The following is a 25,519-nucleotide window of genomic DNA, read 5'->3' on the forward strand; positions in this document are numbered from 1 at the left end:
GTGTCTTGCCAGGCACAGTCAGAGCTAAGAATGCAGCCTGAGCCTCCTTGACCCCTTGTTCTGCATCTGAAGGCTCAATGTGCGTTGTGCGGCAGACCACACCCCAGCAGCAGGGCCACTAGCAGCTCTGTCCACGGCAGCACAGGCCCTGCAGTGCATAGCTCTAGAGGGTTCTATTCACAGAGCTGTTGGTGGAATGGTGCCCCCTGGAGCTGGGCAACACAATGGCCTCAGCACCAGGCACAGGACACTGAGCAGAGAATAAACACACTCCTCCCCCAGGAAAACTAGGTATATCCAAATGTAAGCAACACAAAAACATTTCTAGATGAAAACAAGGAAGGCTATCTTCTGCTATATACACGGGATTCAATATAAATACACAACAGTTAAAATATTAAGCTTTGTGCTTTCAGTGGGTCACATGAGGGAGGCTGTTTTCCCAGATTCCTGAGAACCAGCCTTTGCTCTTTGGGCTACACTGGTGAAACAGGTATTCATCCTCTGACATTCAGAGGAAAATAAACTCTTGGTATGACTTAAAAACTACTATTATCTTGCTCTTCAGTATAACCAAGATGAATGTGGGGGTCCAAATTTTATACATGATTTTTATAAAACAATAGTCCTATGATCAATAAGAATTAGAAAGGTTAAATACTAAAATTACTGTTTCTTTAATAGCCATATTAAACTGATTGTACAAAGCAATTCTGTTAGATCAATAATAACATTAACATTTATATTTTGTCTGCTATTACTCAACTGGCATTAAGCCAAGTCAATTTGTATAGAAAATTATTTGAATTCCTCTTGCCATCTGGAGAGAAAATTATTTGTAAATGACACTAATCTAGAATTTAGAATCCTCTAAATACAAACCAGACATACAGTCGCTAGATGCAAAACTATGCCACTCATAAAATCAATTGTAGAAGAACACAGAAGCAAGATACATATTAATCATCTACCTACCAATAATATTCTTGTCAGAATATGCAAATATATGCAAACAAAAGTATTGAAAGGAATGAACAACCAAATGTTAAAGTGATTATCTCTAAATGGAAGGTCAATTTTTCCCTCATTGTGCTTTTCTGTATTTGTCAAATTCTCAGCATTTAGCATCCATTACTTCAGTAAGTAAAATAAAAACTATAAGAAAATGAGTATGATTAAGGTAGTGAAAGTATTTTTGGACATAAAAAAATAAATGTAACTCTACCTGTGAATAAGACATCTCCACCATCTAAGGTCGCATTTTCATCCTTCATCTCTACTATATTAAGCTGAAGTTTTTCTAATGCTTCTTTCATCATGTCAACCTGTTGAAAAATAAAACAATTCATATTAGTAGATACCATTTCCTAATACAAAAACCAATTTCTGAAAACTTCTGAGCACTGTTATCCTCCTATGTAAGCGCGCGCGCACACACACACACACACACACATACACGCACACTCTCTCATTCTTATGTATGTAGGAAACATGTTATAGAGTGCAAGATCACAGGATAAGTCATGACAATTTGTAAGAGAAGAAATTATCATTAGAAATTACCCATTTGGTTCCCTTTTAGTCTAAGAGTTAATTAATATTAGTCTTCTTTTTTGGAGGAGAGTAACTCACTATCTAGGATACTGTTAATGCTGACCAGTTAGGACACTACTGGAAGCTGACCTTTTATAGGGCATGTAAGTCAAAAAAGGCAAGAGGCAAGTGACATAGTCCACATATCTTTGCCAGAAAGAACAAGATCTTAATTTTCATCCTGAGTCACTTGGTGAGTCAGAATAACACACATACATAATAATAATGGAAGGAAAATCAATAACTAACAACTTGAAATTTCAATCTATAGGCGGCCATTGTTTCCTATTATTATTATTATTATTATTATTATTTTTTTTTAGTACCAGAAATTGAACCCAGGGGTACTTAACCACTGAGTCACATCCCCAGTCCTTTTTATGTTTTATTTTGAGATAGGGTCTCACTGAGTTACTTAGAGCCTTGCTAAATTGCTGAGGCTGGTTTTAAACTTCAGATACCTCCTGCTGGTATTGCAGGTGTGCACCATTGTGCCTGGCTCAAGTGTTTTCTAAAATGCCAGAACTTCCAAGCCTTCTCTGTAAATCTAAATTGTTATTTAAGTTTATACTCAAACAATTAATATGATTACTTGTCTTAAAACCTACTTCCCTAGAGAGGATTAACAAATATAGTAACTGCAGTCAAACCAAAGAATATTAGAAAATGACATTCAGGGACTCTATGATTCTGGGGTGTGTCTCAGCACAGAGAGATTCTGGGCTGAATTAGGAAACATTTCTAATGAGACTTACTTTAATACGAGAAAAAAACTATAAGGCATAACAAATGCCCTTTGAAGCTTACAATTTAATTAAAGTCATTCCAGTGACTCAAAAAAACAAATTAAATAGTTTTGAAGGTCTGCAAAATCTTTAACATGGCAAGGACATACATTCACAAGACATGAAAGGAAAATAAGAGATCACAACACACTGGGCGAAGCAGGAGGCTCTGCCAAAATATAGCATGCTGAGGACACAGAGTGACTTGTCAATGAAGAGACATCAGTATGGCAAGAGTCAGCTCTAAAGCAATAAAAATATGGAAATACTTCGACAACAAGGCTGACATTCATGCATTCAAAAACATTAAAGAGGATACAAAGTAAAATAAATATATCATCTCATCCTTGTCCTGGAACGCATGCTAAAATTCCACAAACCAGAGTGACTCAGAACAATAAAAATTATTTCCATGGACAAAATGGTCTTAATGTTGTTATAAATACATCCAGTGACCTCTTTTAACAGCAGGATAGGTTTTCCTATGTAACAGGAAATGGAATCGTTGCTATAGCATGGAAAAAGAGAAAACAACATTTACTATGGCTTGTTGAGCTACTGTGAACCCAGGAAAACACACAACCATTTGCTTCTGGCCTTTGTGCTTCTGTGTCCATGGAAAATTCACTGACCATAGGGAGAGAGATCATGAGAACTGTGCTACCATCACCTTTTGTTTCTATGGCTAATGCTGCCGCTTCCATTACAGCTTAACATCTCAAAGGTTACTAGGAGTTTAGCAGTAACATGGATTTTGGTCTGAAAAGTTTGTCTGTAACTATGTAACTTCTCAACTTAAGAACTTCATTCAACTTTTAAGTGTTAAAGGACAGTAAGAAGGCTACTTATACACAGGTTTCAGAAACATTGTTTCTTTTTAAAAAGTCTTATATCTTTCAAAATCAAAGTTTTAGAGGATAAAATGTTTGTGGTTTTTTTATAAAAGTCAAAACAGCTGCACTGACATTAAGGAACTGGCTTTTGTGCAAGGGAAGTACTTTTTTTTTTCTTTTTCTTTTTAAATGTTCAGTCACATCTACACAAAGTCATAAGGAGAGGTCCATACCACAAATGCTGATAGTACTACATTAATTTTTCAGAGTTAAGTTCATGGAGAAGAGTTTTTAAAAATTTAAACATCAAGTAAACAGTTTTGAGAAGCGCAGGACCATATGGTGTCAAATTGGTAATGCTAACTCAGGGAGATTTCTGAGAAAGAAACAAGAGAGGCTGAACCCCATAGGCTGACCACAGAGAACTGCATTCTCTTGGCACAGAGGTTCCAGCAAAGCATACCAAGGCAGCTGCACACAAACCAGGCCCTGCCCTGACACACAGGCACAAATTGAGCCAGCCACTCGGGCAGTTAGAACTTTAACTGTAGAAGTGGGAATGTATGCAGGAAAAGATCCAAACCATGAACCTTCAAGAAACTGCCCATTCTGTTGTTACACAGCCATGGTCAAAGCTGACTTAATTAACTTTCAAGAGGTACAAAAAAAAAAAAAGGCCAAACTATACCACCAACCTTTAGCAGCGACAGTAACCCCACAGAGTGGAATTTTACATTACTCAGAGAAACCGTCAGAACAAACAGTATTAATTCCAAAGGTTGAGCTGAATGGGTTGTTTATAACCCATGAAATTAGAAACGAAAAGGGCAGAATTAGAGAAACAGCCCTAATTAGTTTAAACCTCAATTTGTACCTTAGAGTAGGATATATAATTCTCTTATTCTATTCTGAAGACTTACAAGAATTAACTTTCTCCTTCCATCATCATGCTCATACACTTTGATTTCATCGTTTTATTCTATATTTGCATTTATTGTTGCTCCAACTTTTCTCCTCCTACCCTTTACTTCCCTGGCCACAGTGGCTTCTGATCACCTTTGATGCTCCCCTTCATTCAGCCATATATCTTGGTCTCCAAGAGTTGGTATAGGCTTGAGGTAATTATCTTCCCTTCCACTTCCTCTCTCCTTTTCTTTTCCGCTGGAGTACCAGTGTTCAAAAATGTAGTTATTGGGGTTACACATTCATAGTCATTACACTAGGAAAGTCTATGATCTATGGCCTGGAGTTCAAATCTCCACTCTGCTACTTACTAGCTAAGTGACCTTGGTTTGTTTAACATTCTGATGATCTTCGGTCTGTTCATCTTTAAAGTGGTTGTTTACTTATAATAATACCAACTTGTTGAGTTCTTCATGATTATTAAATTCATGCAAAGCTCTGAGCACATATAACCGTAATTGCTCAATAAATGTTAGATACAGCGTTTACTGTTTTGGTGAAATACCAGCTTGTGTGCATATCCTTACAGATACTTGTGTTATAAAACTGACCCACCACGAAAAAATCTGTTCCTTTTTCTTACATTTGGACAAGTTTCTTGTGTTTTGCCACCCCATGACAGATTCCATCTGCTTTCCAGTAAATTAAAACTGTAGTCTTTTCTGCAAATTCAATGTAAAGTTAAATATAAGGACATTTATATTTAAATTTGAAACATTCAAATTTGATTTTCTTCCAGGTCCTGGAAGCTGCCAGAAAGAATGAGGTGCATTTCTTGTATAATATCTGCTTTGAACCAGTGATCTGCAGGTACCACACCAGAGTGGGCCTGACTGGTAAGATGTATCACAGAACTCAAAAGAACATCAGCCCAGACATATGAATGGGTTATGAGGACACGGCCACTCTAGAGGATGCAATCAGTCTGAAGGATTCCTTCTTTTTCTTGATACCCAGTTTCCTTTCTCTCCTTTGTTTTCTCAAGTTGGTGTCATCATCCTGTCTTCTCATTTCAGACCCTCAAAGTGAGTGTAAAGTACTAGAGATTTGGATACTGGCTCTGTGACTTGTGAGTGATATGACTTGGAATAAATTAACCTCTCTGAGCCTCAGTTTCCTCATCTGCAAACAAGATAACATTTTTCTAACAGGGATTATGTGAATAATAAGTCAGGTAACACATGGAAAGCACCTAGCTCAGTGCCTGCCATGTGGGACTCAAAACCAGTAGTTACTATTATTATTATTAGTAGTAGTATTTTGGCCTTAAGTAAGTCAGTTTTTGTTTGGATTCTGGTTACATTTCAAAAGAAAGAAAAGATTAAAAACACCACTTTCAGCACTAAATAATCTTAGAAGTTCAACTCTACTTTTCTTCTTGCAAACTTTCCCCCAACCTAAAATCAACCCCCCCACCCCCCGCCAAACTCTCCCTAATATAAAGAAAAACAAATCGAATCAAAAACCTTATACAGTTTTCCCAGGAAGCTATGTTCATATTAGCTTGCAACATACTGTGACTAATTTAGTATTCTTTATTTAGAGACAATATTTTCCAGGTGACCTGTCCAAAGTTGATTCTTGCTGTGTCTTTTCAATGTCCATTTGGAATGTTCTGCTTCTTCACCCTGAATGTGGTGAGTGCGCTCATCAGGCCTGATGCGCCGATGTGCTGCAGCTCCACAAAGAATACTCATCAGCCTCTGTTAGCTAAACCACTTCCCTTTAGCTGCTTCTGCTCAGTGGACTGTCAAATGTTATGACTACGAAGGAGGCCCTTGAAGTTGACCTGTCTGTGGCCAATCTGTCTCAATCACCCACAGTTCTGCCTGTGCTGGAAGCTATGCTGTCAATACTATCACCACTTGTTATAGTTGGGATCCAGAATGTCCCCCAAAGGCCTCTGTGTTAAATGCTTGGCCCATAACCCATGGTGCCATTGGAAGGTGGTAAAACCTTTAAGAGGTAAGGATGAGTGGGAAGTTTTCCAGTCATTAAGGACATGTCATGGAAAGGGATATTAGGAACCAAAAAAACAAAAACAAAACCCTTCTGCTTCCCCTCTTTTATGTCCCAGTCAAAAGGTGAGAGGTTTTGTTCCTTAACACTCCCACTGTGATGTGCTACCTCGCCACAGACCCAAAACAACAGAAAAAAATTGATCATGGAGTAGAATGAAACTGTGAACCAAAATAACCTTTTTCTCTTTATAAGTTGATTATCTCAGGTATTTATGATAGTAATGGAAAGCTGACTAACAAACCACTGTTTTCAATGCCTACTTACATTTTCCAAGTCCTTTTAAGACTGCTCACATTATAAAAGCCTTTGAAATGATGCTGTCATCCTATCCAAAGAGTTGAATAGCAGCAACATAGCTTAGTTGGTGGTGAAATGGTTTCCTTTTCTCCACTTGTTGTTGATTTTGTTGTGCCTTTCCATGTCAAGTGTGGCACTCAGACAATGCTGAGGAAGCCACTCAAGAAGCTGATGTAATGTCTCTAGCATGTCAAGGAACAGTTGTCTTGGAACTTGCTGATGCATTAAAGCCACACTATGTCAACCCTGGTCACATTCAAAAGGCCACATTTCATTTCTTTATGCCACTTTAATATTCTTTGGTAATCCACACATCTGCATATTTTGGCTAATTTTACGTCAGTGCTTATTGTCTGTATCATGCTTTCCTATATATTTTCTCATATGATTAACATTTCAGTTCAGCAAACATTTAGTGGATGTCAACTTACCAGTCCTTAAAGTTTTTTTTTTTTTTTTTTTTTTAATGCTATCGTCCTTGTCCTAGAAAGATAACAATTTGGTGGAAGAGATACAACTTGTGAATACATAGTGACAATAAAATGGAATATTAATTGTTATGTTACAGGAGTTCCAAAAACACAGGAAGGGTAGAATGCCTGTTAGAATGTCTATTTTACATATGAGTAAACTGAGGCTAAGGGAAGCTACCTGACTTGCTGAGTCAAGTCTCCTGAATCTATCCCCATGTTCACTCTACTGTGTGATTAGCCTGGCCCACATCAGAACTGGAGCTCATGTCTGCTGCTTTCCAATTCTGCACACTTAAGTCCACTGGATATTACAAGATCCTGTGCCAAAGTGGCTTTGGATTCAATGATCTCTTCAAATCAGAGGTAAATGAAATTCCTATAAATTAGGGTCTTAGGATGTTAAGTTACCCAGAGATTAAGAACACTAAGTAATATGAATAGAATGTACAAACCACACCAGGGATGTTTACCAAAGAAGGCCTGCATATTAACTACCACCCTTCAATTTTGGGATGTCTTAGTGGTTCATTTCTTAACTTTTCCACATGTGCTGATTAAATTACTAAAACTAACCAAAACGACCAATAAAAGTAGGATCAAAGAGAGGTTTAACATACCAAACAACTCAGTCTTAATTTCTAAATAAAAACATTGGAATCCTCTTCTCTATTCTAAATGTAGGACAAAGGTTTTCAGAGGAATTTATATTGCTAATTTAAAAATTAGCAATGATAATAGCAAACATGTATACAGTCTTCCTATATGCCAGAACTCATATTTCATTTATATAATTCTTACAACCTAATGAAGCAAGATCAAGCATTGTTTATCTTTTAGAAATGAGGAAACGGAGGTAGGGTAGATAGCATGCCCAAAATCTCAGGAAGTAATCAGCAGAGTTGAAATTTAAGTTTTGAGAGCTATGCTCTGAAGTTTATTCTTTCCTCTACAATATTGTCATTAACAAAAAGATTATTTAGTCACCTACTGTGCACTCAAATGGAAACAAGTGTTAGAATGATTGTGAGGAGCTATCAAAATCTGTTCAAAAACAGATCATACTCATTATTATTATTCACTTGAACAAAAAAAGGTGGACTACAGCATTCTGAAGGAATGGAGGGCAGAGACTATGTGCTGCAGCTGTCTGAACCTGGGTTTGGTTTCTAAAGATCCTGAATTATGTTTTTCCAAGCATACACAAACTAAAGCTAATGAAGTTTGGGAGCTACTAATTCAAGCATCAGATTATGAGGTGTTATTTATGGAATAATCAATGATATGTGTTTTAAATTAGTGAAGTTATAATAGCAGTGGACACCCAGATGCACTTCAAACCAATATGATAAGTTTAAAAAGATGAGAAGAGTTTTGACCACTGTGAATTATGGCTGGTGGAATTCCAGGATGGTGCCCAAGAATGCTGCCCCTTATATGCATATCCTGCACAAACTTCCCCCTCTGAGTGCAGAAAGGACCTGTTAATTTGATGGGACTATCACTCCTGTGATAAGGTTACATTACACAACACAAGCAAAGATATTTTGCAGATGTTTGTTATTAAGGTAACTAATCAGTTGGCTTAAGTTAATCAAAAGGGAGCATGCTGTCCCTGCTGGCCCTGACCTAATAAGGAGAGCTCAGAAAGGGGGTCTCAAGGGTTAGAAAAGGAACAAGTCAGAAAGATGTTCTGACTCTGTTCTGAAAAAAGCAATCAGCATGAATTGCCAATGTAGGATGTTTACAGGGCAGCCTCTAAGAATTGAGAACAATCCCAGAAAAAAAAAAAAAAATGCAGGTTGTTAGTCCTAAAACCACAAGGTATGGAATTGTGCCAACAATCTGAATGGGCTTGGAAGAGGACCAAAGCTCCAGATGAGAACATAGCCCAACTGACACCTCAACTGTGGCCTTGCATAACCCTGACCAAAGAAGCCAGATACACCATGACCAAATTTCTGACCTGCAAAAACTGTGAGATAATAAACAGATGTTCCTTTAAGTTGCTATGTTTAGGTGATTTATTATACAGCCATAGAAGACGAATACTGGAAACTCCAAATTTAAACAGATTTTATTTAAGCATATACTTGTAAAGGTCTGTAGTCAGAAGCAGAAAAGTTGAATTAAATGTTTATTTCCAAGTTGTTTGTTCCAAATATGGTGTACCATTTCATAAGATGTTCCTAAGAAATTCCCAAGAAAACTATGTCTTAAATGAGTTTAGGGGTCCTAGACACACCAACTTCCTTAATCCATTACCTACTGAAATGTTGTAAAGTCAAAATTTTAAAATGTATAAAACAAGTTGCAATACTGTTTAATTTATAAATCCAACACATGCACATGGGGTAAAATGACCAAAGCATACGCATACATGTATATACATAGTAATAAAAAGCAAAAACATGTCTGGGTCACCCCAATCTTACTCTAGTTTTCATTCACTTAGTAAGTGTTCAGTATTGAGAGCTAGACATCATGCTAAGCAATGGCCAGTAGCTATCAAAATTAGGTGTTGCCCCTGACATATAGTTAGTATCCTTGTGGTAACAGAAATGGAACATTCACACATGCCACATACAGTTAAACATTATGATAAAGGCAACAAAGGAACTGTGGCAGGTGTGGAACACTGCATGTTTGAGATATAAGACAGGGACATAATTCAGATGAGGAAGGACTCTTTGAGGAAGTGGCATTTAAGTTAAAAAAAATCAAAATGTTTATAGTTTTTATTCCTGCTGGTAGATCATCCGAAATTCCTTAGAAGCAAAAGAAAATTCTGGATGATCCTCAGATTGTAAATAGCTCACTACAGTCTATGATTAGTTAATGAAGGGCTTATTGTATTAGGAAAATGGTCCATAGAACAGGAAACTACTCAATAATTGAAAATTTCAAAACTCACCAGAGTCAAGTAAATGTCATTAATCCTATGATTATTCTGGTAACTCTTTATGTTTATAAAAGTCAACATACATAAGATTTTATAAATACTTAGCTCATTTTCCCTTTGAACTTTTATAAAAAATAACCTAGGTGAATAAGAGTTTTAAAACATTTCCCACAGACTGTTACATATCCATTGTATTTTTTTCTCATTGTTTTCTAAGCTTATTGGCTTATTTCTAGTGACAAGTACTAAAAATTAATGAGGATATTTAGCATCTTTGCTTCCATACTCGTACAATGAGAGGACAAAGCTTAAAATGAGGTCATTTCCAGTTCTACATTTCTAAGACTTGTACTCTCTAAACAGTTTTTGGTAGGCATAAATGTGTAGTCCTCTTTTCCTCACATTGAGTTTATTGAAAACACCCCAGATGGTTATTCATGAGTACAGTGCTCTGGTGTTGAACCAAATTCAATTAGAAGCAAGAGGCTGGGTGTATGGATAGAGAAAAGATGCAGCAAACCACAAGAGTGGATTAAAAAAATTCCAGAAGGATGGGAGCTATCAGAAGCAAGCAGAAGGATTTTATGTAGTAGGAAAAACTATATCTAGAAAATAAGGTGCGTGTCAGCTTACCACTAACTTGTTACACTTTTATCTTATTTTTTTGGAGTGCTCACAGTTCCTCCAAGGCTGCTAACTACCTGCCAACAGTAAACACCCATAATGCCTTTCCTATGAGAAGGTTGATGTCATGCCCTACTTAGTTGCTAAGCTATGTGTTTTCTCATATCCACATATAGTAGATTTCATCAATTTTCGATCCATTGCCTACTTGATTCCCAGGATCAATCTTAACCTGAGAAAAGAGGATCTAACAAGCTCATGCTAGGCTGAGACCTAGGATCAAGTCATTCTTTCTGTATTGGCCCACTTCAGATCACATTCCTGGGCAGTACTTTTGTTCTTTCCCCAAGAGTTCTGTGCTAGCAACTTGACCCAGTCTCTTCCTATGAACAGGGTTCTGTTCTGTGCTCTCCCTAAGGATATGAGTTTTGGACCCTTCCACTGAGCACTGTAGCTGAGTTTCTCAGCTGATCCTTGCCATCTTTCTCCATTCCCTCAACATAGAATCAGTGTCAGCAAGGTATGAGGAATCCGTCTTTTAACTACTCATAACTTGGACCCTCATCAACAATTTAAAGATGTGTCATAATTAATAATACATAAATTTATTATATTCCCTTTCAGTGCCAATTATTGTGCTAAATGATTCTGCACTGATTGCGTCATTTAGTTATCATCATATCCCTGCAGGTAAAAATCACTCATGGCAGTTCCCTTTCCCTTGCAAGTGACCTGGTTTGGCCAATGAGCAAAAATCTATTGATGTTCCTGAAGCCGTAGAAAGAAACATAATCCCTTGTTTTCCTTTGGACACTATCCTATATGGATGTGATGTCTGGAACTGGTGCTGGTCTGAGGACACAGCAACTACCAAGCTGTGGTGGGACAGAGCGATGGGAAGAATGGGAGTCCCTAATGACATTGTGGAGATGCTGGATCTACCAAGTCTGAGGCCCTGGAATTCTTCATACATGATGATGACTTTCATTTCCTTACTTAATTTGCCTTGAGTTTTCTGCTGCAGCTAAAAGCAACTAGTTTACTTACATGACAAAACCAACAAGTAGTATTCAAAGAACTAGTAAAGACTGCATTACTAAAACTCATGATATTTAAATGTAGAAACAACTATTAATGGAATATTCTTTTTCTTTCTGCAGGTATAAACCATGACTAGCCGTATCACGATTTATACCATTTGTAAGATGTGATTTTAACTGACAATGTCTCATATGTGACAAAGATTTGATCAACTACTACTTATAACACTAATGCCATCCTGCTTACAGAAAAAACAATAAGTCATAATAATAGATCATAGGAAATAGATCAAAAATAAAAACTTGTAAGGCTAAAAGCAACCCAGGAAGGACTATACTTTATTGATTCTGTAGATAATCAACTTTGCATGTTAGACCTGAAAGTTAATGTCCAGCATTTACATCTTTGAGCCAGTGTTCAGATCTGGAGGATATATTGGTGTCAAGGAAGGTTAGATAGAAATGTGGAAGGAAAAACCGAAGAGGTCAGAGTATATCAGAGAAATAAAAACCACTCTGGATAAAACTAAGAAAGCTCCTCCTTATTATTTGGAAGGGACACAATGACAAAGTTCCAGGCATTCGCAAGTCCCTCCATAAAGATGTCACTGAAAGACAGTTTCCCGGAAGAAGGGTGAAAGCAACATTCAGCTTTTTAAATGAAAGCAAGGCAGGGGTTCTGCTGGTCTTGTCAGCTCTCTTGACATATAACGTACCAATTCAGCAGGACATTTCCTTGTTGACGATAATGGCACAATACATGTATTGAGTACCTAAGGGCCACTGACATTCTGCCTGCAGAGGACAAATAAAAATATGATTTATCACCAATACCAAATGAGTGTCAGCGTCAGCTGCCAAAAGGCCTGCAAAATTTAGTATATGAAAAATCCAGGAAGCTGACAAGATTCTAAATTTTTAAACTAATTTTCCTGAAAGTCAAAAGGCATAAAAATTCACTGTGCAGGCCATCCAAAATAAACACCAGCTATAGTACTCAAATGCCCATAATTTTCTGTGAATTCAGAGAAGTTAAACACTGCCATTTATAATGTAAAGCAAATAGACTTGAAGTTATGGGAAATATTTTATACGTTCAGTACACAATTAATACATTGTAGGCACGAAGCTGCCCTACAAGCCTTCTGACATATTTCTGCTCCCACCCCAACTGTGGTTCCTGGCTGGGTTAGACATTCCTTCTGGGTGTCCCGTAGGGCATTCTGCTAACACAAGATGGGCCCCCGGCAGGCTCTATATGTTAACTGAAGGAACAGCTGAACAACTCTGCAAACTGGACATAATTTCGAGGAATGTTATTAACTTACACACAAGGCAAAAATGTCCAGGTATAGTCACAAGGTGGGTGACTCCTTCTAAACAACCCTCTGGCATTTCAAGGGTGAACAGATTTGTCTTTATTTCTAAGGATTTCCAAATGAGAAAATTATCCTTGACCTATTTGCTCCAAAAATCACTAACTGCCGCCACTCTTCTCCAATCATTATTGCATTCATTTATCTGCTCATTCAACGAACATTTGTTCAGCATGTTCAACATACCTGATACTATGTTAGGTACTCAGTAAAGAGAGAAGAATCTGTGTATGTTCTTATGGGGAAATAGAGAGCTAGGTAAACAAACAATAAACAGAAAAAAATAGTAGGGAGTGATATGTGCTGTGCAGAGATTTAATTCAGGAGACTCACTATACAGTGAGTGGGTAGTAACTATAGATTGGGCGGTCAGGAGCAGTCTTTCTGAAAACATGACATTTGCACCAAGACCATAATAACCAAAAGGACCAACCCTGTTGAAAGTAAGAAGAACATTCCAACAAGAGCCAGTGCAAAGGCCCTTAGGTAGGAACACACTTAATTTGTCCAAGGAACAGAAAGATAGCCAGTATGGGGCTGAAATGAGAGGGTAAACTTTATGGGATAAATTTTATCTCCCCACCAAATTAATATATTCAACACTTCCAGTACCTCAGTAATTTCAGTACCTATTTAGCAATAGGGTCTTTAAACAGGTACTTTTTAAAATAAGGTCATTAAGAGTGTGCCCTAATCCAGTATTACTGGTGTCTTTATAAAAACAGATTGGGACATAGACACATACAGAAGACCATGTGAGGACACAGTGAGAAGGTGGTCATCTGCAAGCTGAGGAGAGACACTCCAGAGGAAACCAACCCTAATGACACCTTGATCTCAGACTTCAGTTTACAGAATTATAAGAAAATCAATTTCTATTGTTTTAGCCTCCCAGGCTTTGATACTTCATTACAATAGTCCTAGAAAACTAATACAGCCAATTACCAGATAAAGCTGGGGACATAGGAAGGGATCAGGTCATCCTGAATTTAGTAAAACAGCACACAGGATTAGAATTGTTACAGGAAGCCACTGGAGAGTTTGAACAACCATGGTTTAACTTACAAAGATAATTCTGAATAGCTGCTTTGTGGAAAGTGGATTGGAAAATACAAATTGGAGCAGGGAAATTAGTTGAGGGGCAGTTGCTGTAGTCCAAGCAGAAGACGATAGTGGTTTGCACAGGAGTGGTGACAGTGGAGACAGAGAAGTGTCCTTATTTGGCACGTGTTTTGAGTGCCTGCATCCTAATCTCTTATAAGGATATAAATCACATTGAATTAGGGCCCACCCTAAGAACCTCATTTGAATCTAATTATCTTTTTAAAGACCCTATCTCAATTTGGCATATGTTTTAAAGGGAGACTTGACAGGAGTTGGTAGATTAGATGTGAGGGTGAAAAAAGTTCTTTGTTGTTGTCGTCATTGTTTTTTGTCTTGAACAATTGAGTAGACGAGGGTCCCAATTCCTAATAAGGAAAACTCAAGGAGGAGAAAAGCAAATGTGAAGAGAGAAAATTTAATAATTCTGTTTTTGATCATATTGAATGGGAAATGCTTTCTAGATACTCAAAGGTAGATGTCAGCACACTTGAATATGCTAGTCCAGATTTGTGAAGAGTATAGTAGTCAGAACTTGAAACAAGAACTTTTGAGTCAAGTACATGAACAGGTACTTAAAATCAAGAGATGCTGGAAGAATTCACTGACTGAACCGGCAAGAAGTGATGGGACAGATACACTCACACCAACCTATTGCGGGACCTAGGCTCACAGTAGGCCCAAGTCCATACCTCCACCTGCCAGAGCCCAGCCTCCAGCACAGGACTGCCCATTCTTACCAGCGGATTACCTCGGGAGGTCAATCCCAGCAGCCCAGATCCACCTACACCGACTTGCACAGAACCCAGGTCCAGGGTAGGTCTGAGTTTGCCCCCCCACCCCACTTGGAGCCTAAGACTAACCCACTTCCATCTTGGGACACTGCAGTCACCACCATAGCCTTCTCCACCCAGCAGCCCCTAACTTTTTGACAACAGAGAGGGTCTAGAAGCAGCTGCATCTCAGAGTAAGCTTCTCAAAGAGAGCGCGAGGCCCACCCTTTCAGCCCCCTCGCTGTAAAACACTGCTTCCATCTTGGGGCGCCTCAACTATTACCTTGAGTTACCTCGGCTATTGCTGCCACCACCTTTAAATGCAGTACCATACATTGAGGGACACCAGCAGTGTCTGCAAGCCCCACATCAAGGTAAGGTACAGATAATCTGCACGGGTACTACAAGAATACAGGGTAGAAACTATAATACCTCAGATCCACGCTGCAGGAAAGGAAATCACATAGACAACATGAAAAACAAGGGAGGAAAGTGCCCCAAACAAACCAGGACACTATGATAACAGAACCCATGGACAGCACAGTTGATGAAATGTCAGAGAAGCAGTTCAGAAGGTTCATAATTAAAATGATCTGTGAGTTAAACAATGACCTAAATGAGCAAATACAGGCAAAAATTGATTACTCCAACAAAGAGATAAGGGAGCAAATACAGGCAGCAAAAGATTACTTCAAGATAGAGATTCTGAAAGAAAACAAGTCGGAAATCCTTGAAATGAAGGATACAATAATCCAAATAAAAAACTCAATAGAAAGCATCATCAACAAACTAGATCACTTGGAAGAAAGAACATCAGATAATGAAGACAAAGTATATAATCTGGAAAATAAAGTCGATTATACAGTGAAGATAGTAAGAAACCATGAACAGAACATCCAAAAATTATGGGACAGCATCAAAAGACCAAATCTAAGAGTTATTGGGATAGAGGAAAGCACAGGGCTTCAAACCAAAGGAATGCACAATCTCTTCAATGACATACCATCAGAAAATTTCCCACGCATGAAGAATGAATTGGAAAATCAAATACAAGAGGCTTACAGGACACCAAATGTACAAAATTACAACAGATCTACACCAAGGTACATTATAATGAAAATGCCTAGCATTCAGAATAAGGATAGAATCTTAAAAGCCACAAGAGAGAGGAATCAGATCACAAGTAGGAGGAGACCAATTCTTATCTCAGCAGATTTTTCAACCCATACCCTCAAAGCCAGGAGATCCTGGAACAACATATTTGAAACTCTGAAAGAAAATGAATGCCAACCAAGAATCTTATATCTAGAAAAATTAAGCTTTAGATTTGATGATGAAATAAAAAGCTTCCATGATAAACAAAAGTTAAAAGAACTTATAGCTATAGGTAATCTTCTTCCCATGCTCTTCCGCCCTACCCCATTTTGAGTCACCCCCCTTATATCAGAGAAGACATTCTGCATTTGTTTTTTGGGGATTGGCTAACTCCGCTTAGCATAATCTGCTCTAATGCCATCCATTTCCCTGCAAATGCCATGATCTTATTATTTTTTAGTGCTGAGTAATATTCCATTGTGTATAAATGCCACATTTATAGGGAAGAGAGGTGGGAGGGAAAGAGAGGGAGAAGGGGAATTGCATGGATGGTGGAAGGAGACCCTCATCGTTGTACAAAATACATGTATGAAGATGTGAGGAAAAAAAAAGAATAGCGTTACCTTAGATTAGGTAGAGAGAAGCGATGGGAGGGGAGTGGAGGGGATGGGGGGATAGGAAGGATAGTAGAATGAAACAGACATTATTATTATTACTGTGTGGATATATGTGACTGCATGACCGATGTGATTCTGCAACCTGTACACTCAGAAAAATGAGAAATTATACCCCATCTGATTCAAATGTATGATATGTCAAGGTCATTGTACTGTCATGTGTAACTAATTAAAACAAATAAAAAAATTTAAAAAAAGAATTTACAACTAGAAAGCCTGTACTACAGAACATCCTCGGCAAATTATTCCATGAAGAGGAAATCAAAAACAATAATGAAAATCAGCAGAGGGAGGTATTACACTAAAGGGAAATCTAATCAGAGGAGAAAACAAGTGACATTAAATACCAAAAATAAACAAAAATAGCTGGGAATACAAATCATGTCTCAATAATAACCCTGAATGGCCCAAACTCACCAGTCAAAAGACATAGATCAGCAGATTGTATATATAAAAAAAAAAAAAACCCGACCCAACAATATGCTGCCTCCAAGAGACACATCTCATAGGAAAATATACCCACAGACTGAAGGTGAAGGGTTGGAAAAAATCATACCACTCACGTGGACTGTGGGTTTCCATCCTTATATCAAATAGACTTCAAGCTAAAGTCAATCAAACAGGATAAAGAAGGACACTACATACTGCTCAAGGGAACCATACACCAACAAGACTTAACAATGATAAATATGTACGCCCCAAACAATGGAGCGTCTACATTCATCAAACTCTTCTCAAGTTTAAGACTCAAACAGACCACAACACACTGGGTGACTTTAACACAGCTCTTTCACCACTGAATAGACCTTCCAAACAAAAGCTGAACAAAGAAACTATAGAATTCAATAACACAATCAATAACTTAGACTTAACTGGCATATATAGAATGTTTTATCCTTCAAGTAGTGAATACACTTTCTTCTCAGCAGCACATGGATCCTTTTCTAAAATAGACCATATATGATGCCACAAAGCAAATATTACCAAATATAAAAAAGTAGAGATACTACCATGCATTCTATCAGATCATAAGGAAATGAAATTAGAAATCAATAATAAAATCCACTCTAATACCTGGAGACTAAATAATATGCTACTGAATGAATACTGGGTTGCAGAAGACATCAAGGAGGAGATCAAAAAAATTTTTAGAGGTGATGAGAACACAGATAAAACATATTGAAATCTCTGGGACACTATGAAAACAGTTCTAAGAAGAAAGTTCATTGCATGGAGTTCATTCCTTAAAAGAAGAAAAAGTCAACAAATAAATGACTTAACATTACATTTTAAAGCCCTAGAAAAAGAAGAACAAATCAACACCAAAAGCAGTAGAAGACAGAAAATAATTAAAATCAGAGCTGAAATCAATTAAATTGAAACAAAAGAAACAATTGAAAAAAATTATAGAACAAAAAGTTGGTTCTTTGAAGAAATAAATAAAATTGACAGACCCATAGCCATGCTAATGAAGAGAAGGAGAGAGAAAACTCAAAATACTAACATACGTGTTGAAAAAGGAAATATCACAACAGACACTACAGAAATACAGAAGATAATTAGAAATTATTTTTGAAAAATTGTACTCCAATAAAATAGAAAATATCAAAGGCATCGACAAATTTGTAGTCATATAATTTGCCCAAATTGAATCAGGATGATATACAAAATTTTAACAGATAAATTTCAAGTGACGAAATAGCAGATACCATCAGAAGCCCACCAACCAAGAAAAGCCCAGGACCAGATGGATACACAGCAAAGTTCTACAAGACCTTTAAAGAAGAACTAAAACCAATACTCTTCAATTTATTTCAGGAAATAGAAAAAGAGGCAGCACTTCCAAACTCATTCTATGAGGACAATATCACTCTGATTCCAAAACCAGGCAAATACAAAGAAAAAAGAAAAAAAAAAAAAAAAAACTTCAGACCAATATCGCTAAATGAACATAGATGTAAAAATTCTCAATAAAATGCTGGACAATTGAATACAAAAACATATCAAAAAGATCCTGCACAGCAATCAAGTGGGATTTATCCCAGATATGCAAGGTTGGTTCAACATATGGATATTAATAAATGTAATTCATCACAACAATAGACTTAAAGATAAGAATCATATGATCATCTCAACAGACACAGATAAGCATTTGACAAAATACAGCACCCCTTTATGTTCAAAACACTAGAAAAACTAAGGATAACAGGAACATATCTCAACATCATAAAGGCTATCTATGCTAAGCCCCAGGCCAACAACATTCTAAATGGAGAAAAATTTAAGGCATTCCCTCTAAAAACTCGAACAAGACAGGGATGTCCTCTTTCACCACTTCTTGAAACACTGGACAGAGCAATGTGACAGACAAAAGAAATTAAAGGGATACACATAGGAAAAGAAGAACTCAAATCGGCACTATTTGTTGATGATATGATTCTGTACCTAGAAGACCCAAAAAATTCCACCTGAAAACTTCTAAACTAATAAATGAATTCAGGAAAGTAGCAGGATATAAAATCAACACCCATAAATCAAAGGTATTTCTGTATATCAGTGACAAATCCTCTAAAAGGGAAACAAGGAAATAGCCTCAAAAAACAATAAAATACTTGGGATTCAACTTAACACAAGAGATGAAACATTTATATAATAAAAATTACAGTACCCTAAAGAAAGAAATCGAAGAAGACCTTAGAAGATGGAAAGATCTACCTTGCTCTTGGATAGGCAGAATTAATATTACCAAAATGACCATACTACCAAAAGCACTATACAGATTTAATGCAATTCCGATAAAAATCCCACCGACATTCCTCATAGAAATAGAAAAAGCAATCATGAAATTCATCTGGAAAAATAAGAGATCCTAATAGCTAAAGCAATCCTTAGCAAGAAGAGTAAAGCAGGTGACATCACTATAGCAGACCTTAAACTATACTACACAGCAACAGTAACAAAAACAGCATGGTACTGGCACCAAAACAGACTGGTAGACCAATGGTACAGAATAGAGGACACAGATCCTAGCCCACAAAATTACAACTGTCTTATATTAGACAAAGGCTCCAAAAACATGCATTGGAGAAAAGTTAGCCTCTTCAACAAACGGTGCTGGGAAAACTGGAAATGCATATGCAACAAAATGAAATTAAACCTTATCTCTCACCTTGCACAAAACTCAACTCAAAATGGACCAAGGATCTAAGAATTAAAACAGAGACCCTGTGTCTATTGGAAGGAAAAGTAGGCCCAAATCTCTATCATGTGGGATTAGGCCCCAACTTCCTTAATAAGACTCTTTGTCTCAAGAATTAAAATCAAGAATCAATAAATGGGATGGACTCAAACTAAAAAGTTTCTTCTCAGCAAAAGAAACAATCTGTGAGGTGAATAGAGAGTCTACATCTTGGGACCAAATCTTTACCTCTCACACATCAGATAGAGCACTAATCTCTAGGGTATATAAAGAACTCAAAAAGCTAAGCACACACACAAGAAATAACCCAATCAATAAATGGGCCAAGGCCCTGAACAGATACTTCTCAGAAGATTATATACAACTAATCATCAAATATATAAAAAAAATGTTCATCATCACTAGCAATTAGAGAAATGCAAATCAAAACTACTCTAAGATTTCATCTCACTCCAGTCAGAATAGCAGCTATTATGAAGACAAACAACAATAAGTGTTGGCGAGGATGTGGGGAAAATGGCACACTCATACATTGCTGGTGGGGCTGCAAATTGGTGCAGCCAATATGGAAAGAAGTATGGAGAGTTCTTGGAAAATTGGGAATGGAACCACCATTCGATCCAGCTATCCCTCTCCTTGGTCTATACCCAAAGGACTTAAAAACAGCATACTATAGACACGGCCACATCAATGCTGATAGCAGCACAATTCACAACAGCTAAACTGTGGAACAAACCTAGATGCTGTTCAATAGATGAATGGATAATAAAAATGTGGCATATATACACAATGAAATATTAATCAGCAATAAAAGAAAATAAAATCATGGCATTTGCAGGTAAATGGGAGGAGTTAGAGAAGATAATGCTAAGTGAAGTTAGCCAATCCCCCAAAAGCCAAATGCAGAATGTTTTCTCTGATATAAGGAGGCTGATTCATAGTGAGGTAGGGAGAGGGAGCTTGGGAGGAATAGACAAACTCTAGATAGAGCAGAGGGGTGGAAGGGTGGTATGGGGTTAGAAATGATGGTGGAATGTGATGGACATTATCATCCAAAGTACATGTATAAAGACACTAATTGGTGTGAATATACTTTGTATACAATAGAGATATGAAAAATTGTGCTTTATATGGGTAACAAGAATTGTAATGCATTCTGCTGTCATATCTAAATAAAAAATTTAAAAAAGAAGTGATGGGAGAAAGCTTGCTTTATCCATTCCTTTTAATAATTATATTCTAAGAAGATAATATTCTAAGCTCCAGGAGATTTCATTCACTCACTGCTGTTGCCAGGTATGGTGGCTATTTGCAGCAATGATTGGAAAAATTCCCCCCAGCAGGAAGGGCTCCTTACTGCACATTCATTATGACTGCACAGATGCCATCTAGACAAAGTCCTGGAAAGGAATGGATTGTAATGAACTTTCCAGAGGTAACAGGAATCTGAAATCTTCAAGTGCTACTTCTTGTCAATTGCCTGTACATTTTCTTGTTAAATTCAGTTTTGTAGAAGCTATAAAACATGGCAGTAGCACAAAATTTTATCCTTTCAGAAATCACCAATTTTTAAATTGTGAGTGCTTAAACAGGAGACAGGTGAGGGTCATTAAGCAAATCAATAGAGTAGGCAAGGCAGTAGGATACCTTTCAAACACTTTTTGGATCAGTCATTTCAAAACATATTCACACTATATAGCTACACAGGATTGAATGAATTCTTACAGTGCTAATTAAAATGCATTCTTATTCACGTAGGTAAATATCTTCAATGAGAAACTCTTCATTGGTATATGTTCCATAACTGCTGCATGTGCTAAAAATGAGTAAAGCTGCATTTCTTTAAAATAAATACATTGAACTTGCTAATTTTTCACCAACTGAAAGTAGCCTTCTCCATAACTGGTGTGAGCTGGTGCTTTTTTGATTGTACCACACTTCCCAGGGGCTGAATGTGGTATGCAGGAAGGCTTCTGGAAGGCTGGGATGAATTATTTTATTTTTGAAAGTGCTAGTGCTTTTTTTTTTTTCCTTCCTAGTCCTGGATTTTTTTGAGTTTTATTATTAGTGCCTTCAACATAGATGGTGGTGAAAGGGTCCAGTCAGGCTTAATAGAGTGCACAGAAATTTACTCTGCAAAATTGTTAGTGAAAAAAACATTAGCTAAATACTTGTATTCTCATAGATATTAAGTAAAGGTTTATTTCTAACTGTAGTTGAACAAAATGGCTAGATTTGAGGGCTGAGCATGTGCCTCAGTCATAGAGTGCTTGCCCAGGATGTGCAAGGTCCCAGGGTTTGATCCCCAGTGCTGAGGGGGAAGGCTAGCTTCAGAAAATTGTCCTTGCATTTGAAAGTGGTTCATGTTCTAACAAGGTGGTAACAATAACAATGAACAATTTCTTTTCTCTGTTATCCAATCTGGGTGTCCTCAGCTGGACCAAAAGAGGAATAGTTCAATAGTGTTTTCCTAATAGAAACATTCCAGCCAACCTTTTGCCAAGGAAAATTATCATCTAGCTAATAAATTTTGCCTTTCCCAAATTACTTTTTAAACACATGATAAGCTTCTGTCTTTGTAGTTTTTCTTTCCTTCTTTGTAGTTTTTCTTTTCTTTTAAAAGAAATTTTTATTTCTGCTTCAAATTTATTACCACCTATTAACTAATTTTTGAGTAAAACATCACTTGAGGAATAGCCATTAGGGATATAACACAGAAGAGAGTTCAATTCTGGAGCAAGCAACTCTCAATACACAATAACCTTAACACTATCTCGATACACTTCTTATGAGACAGAGCATGAGGAAATTAGATTCCCATAAATGTCATTGTCCCTACTTACTGTATTTTCCTCGAACTAGGGATGCACTGGCTGGAATCCATTGTCTCTCTAGCAGATTTATTATAGATCAGATACATTCCATTTCACAACAGGAATGTGCTTATTATAAAATGTATAAAGCTTTCAATCCAACAAAGCACACAATCTGTTGGCAAAATTTCACTTAGCTTAACAGGGGTTATGATTTGTAAATTTTTCTGATGTCTCTTAACTGAATTTAATATAATGTGGGTTGATCTTCAAATCTTGAAATTAATTCCCAGTGAATACAGTTCTATTTATGCTGTCAAAACTCAATGCTTATTTTTGTACCATCTAAATATATGACCAAAATGTTTATTATTTACATTATATAGTTAGCCAGGTTTTCTTGTTACTTCAGTTTCTCCTAGACAGCACTTCAGGAACTCTGAATAGATGAACTCTTTCAGATCTTCAGGGTGCAATTTTACATACACCTTCTTCAGTGATTAAGCCATTTAGTATTAAAGAACTGAGAGTGTATGAACCCAAGAGTATGCTTATAAATACCCAGGGTGAAACTAGGAGACAGCTCTAAGGATAAGGAGAATGTGGATAATAAATTCAGCAGCTAAAAGATTAAGCAAAAAACTAGAATTACAATAATTTTTTAAAAAGTCTGGCTGTTAATAGACTAAGATGAAATATGCAAAAATAAAACTAGAACTACAGTTGGTTGATAGATCAACATGTGTCACTGGTGACAAAATTTGAGAGATACCTGGGACCCATAATCTAAACAGTCAAAATTTCATCCACTCCCTCCAACTACAGAAATCACTACCTGTTCCTAAGGCAAATCTATGCATAGGGCACACTTTCTATCTAAACATCCAAATGCTAATGTGTCTCCAGATATGGAAAACTGGACCACATGGAGCTGTATCATTGGAGTAGTTTTTGCCCTTGCTCCACCTGTGGGTTACTCTAAGTTCTCGTGATTATTCCTTTGCATCCCTAGGCTACCATCTTGTACTGGACTTGCACTAGCTCCAACCCAGTCTTTTCTCGTACATGACCCATTTCTATTACATATAAACTCTTACATATACTTTGTCCACCAACTGGCAGGGCAGTTCTCCCCAACCAGTAGTACCTTCTTGGCTGTCTAGCAAAGCAGTTGGTCACCCAGCTTCTTGTCCTCTAGATATCTCAGACACTTGTCCTTGGTGTTTCCAAAATGCAAAGATTATATATCAACTCTATAAGAGGTATATTTGAAGTCCATTCTATGGACTTGATGTGAAAAAGATAGCATCCCATATCCCCACACAGCCAATGTAGAAAAATTAGGAAGTAAGAAAAATAAAACCATTAAAAATTTTTGTGATCCCAACAGCCATGGATAGATATTACTCACTATTAATAATCGGTCATATAAACTTCCAGACATTCCTTTTAAACGTGTTTATAAGAACATTTTTTGCCCATACTACTATAAAATTATACCATAAGCACGTGTTCCATATTTAAATAAAACAAAGCATTGTTATAAGTCCATTTAAAATAAATTCATAAAATTTAACTGAAATTACTTTAATTTGGATTTTTTTGGAAAAAATATCTTTGAAAATAATCTTTTGTTGTTAAGTAATTCCATATACAACAAGCAAAGCTCCTTATATTGAATTTTAGAATACTTAAAGCTGAGATTCAGACTTTTATGGTGGTAACAGAACAAACTTGGTAAAACATTTAAATATTTAAAGAAGTGTATCAACTAGGTTATGTGTTAAAACTTGAGAATTCAAAGCTATGTCACAATTCACAGATCCTTTCTTCTCTGACTATACCTAAATCAGCAAGAGAGAGAATGAAATAAAAATTTTAGCTGTCAAGAAAAAAGTTGTTCTGAGACATCAGTAAAGGTTTTCTTCTATGACAATAAAAAGGATTTTAGGTCTTGCACCAAATGCTGGTAAAGTACTCTTACAATTACAAGATCATTAATTATAAATGTTGGACAGAAAGAGGTTCTCTGTTCTCTGGGGAAAGGAAGAGCAGACCCAGAATGTACCTGGTCAACCTGAGCCCTCATTATCTTGAAGACACCTGATATCCCATAACACCTGGTGAGGTTGCCAACTCCTTGTCCACACCAACTACATACCATGTACCCGGTTTTAAAACTAAAGAGAATTTAAAATTCATGAAGCTTGTTGAAAGCCCCACTGTCACATTCTACTCATTCCAAAGTGTATGGGGAAAAGAGCAGAACAGACATTTCAACTGGGGCCATCATTGTGGTTGAATAACCATATTCCATTAAATTGGTAATAAACCTACTAGAAGATGTTGATCACACCAACCATACAGTCGCATTCCTTTCCTTTATACCAACTTGCCCAATTTCATTCTGTGCAGTGTTACTTTTTCTGTGCCCTTGATTCCAAGGTTGCCTAAAATTCAAAGCACCTTTTCAGTAAGTTTGTAATCCAGTTTAGTATGCTCTTAACAGAATTCTTTAGAGAAGAACACAGAAAAAGAAAATCAAACTTACTCTGGGGTTAATGATCAATTTAAAGGGAAACAAATACTAAGCCAGTTTAAAGGAAAAGGTCAGGATCTATGAGGTATTAAGGAAAAAAAGAAAAGAAAAAACATTCATTTCCACAATTTTCCAACATTCTTTAAAAATAAAAACAAGCCTAAGTATGGACTGGCAAGGTCTTGTTCCTCCTGCACAAATGGTGATAGACAATACTGCTATTCATAGGAGGTTAGAAAACAAGGATTTCCCCTTCAACATCAGGGAAGTTTCTCCTACCTTCATTTATTCCGGGGTTCAAAACTGAACCTCATAAATCGTAAGATAGTCTCTCAGAGCAAATAATAACATACAGTGGATCAAATGCTTGAAATTTGCTTTTCACTTCAAGTAATTAACTGCCTCTCTGTTATAAAT

At 36.9% G+C, this 25,519-nt stretch overlaps 1 protein-coding gene across 1 annotated transcript in view; it reads right to left on the reverse strand.

Moving 5' to 3' along the window:
• Nucleotides 1-25,519, reverse strand: part of Ddah1 (dimethylarginine dimethylaminohydrolase 1) — a 150,238-nt gene that overhangs the window by 38,838 nt on the left and 85,881 nt on the right. Inside the window, exon 2 of the mRNA XM_027935216.2 lies at nt 1,226-1,325. Within this exon, the coding sequence (XP_027791017.1) occupies nt 1,226-1,325 (100 nt within the window). The remainder of the gene's footprint in view (nt 1-1,225; nt 1,326-25,519) is intronic.

Source organism: Marmota flaviventris, chromosome 10 (assembly GCF_047511675.1).
Source record: "Marmota flaviventris isolate mMarFla1 chromosome 10, mMarFla1.hap1, whole genome shotgun sequence".
Lineage (NCBI taxonomy): Eukaryota > Metazoa > Chordata > Mammalia > Rodentia > Sciuridae > Marmota > Marmota flaviventris.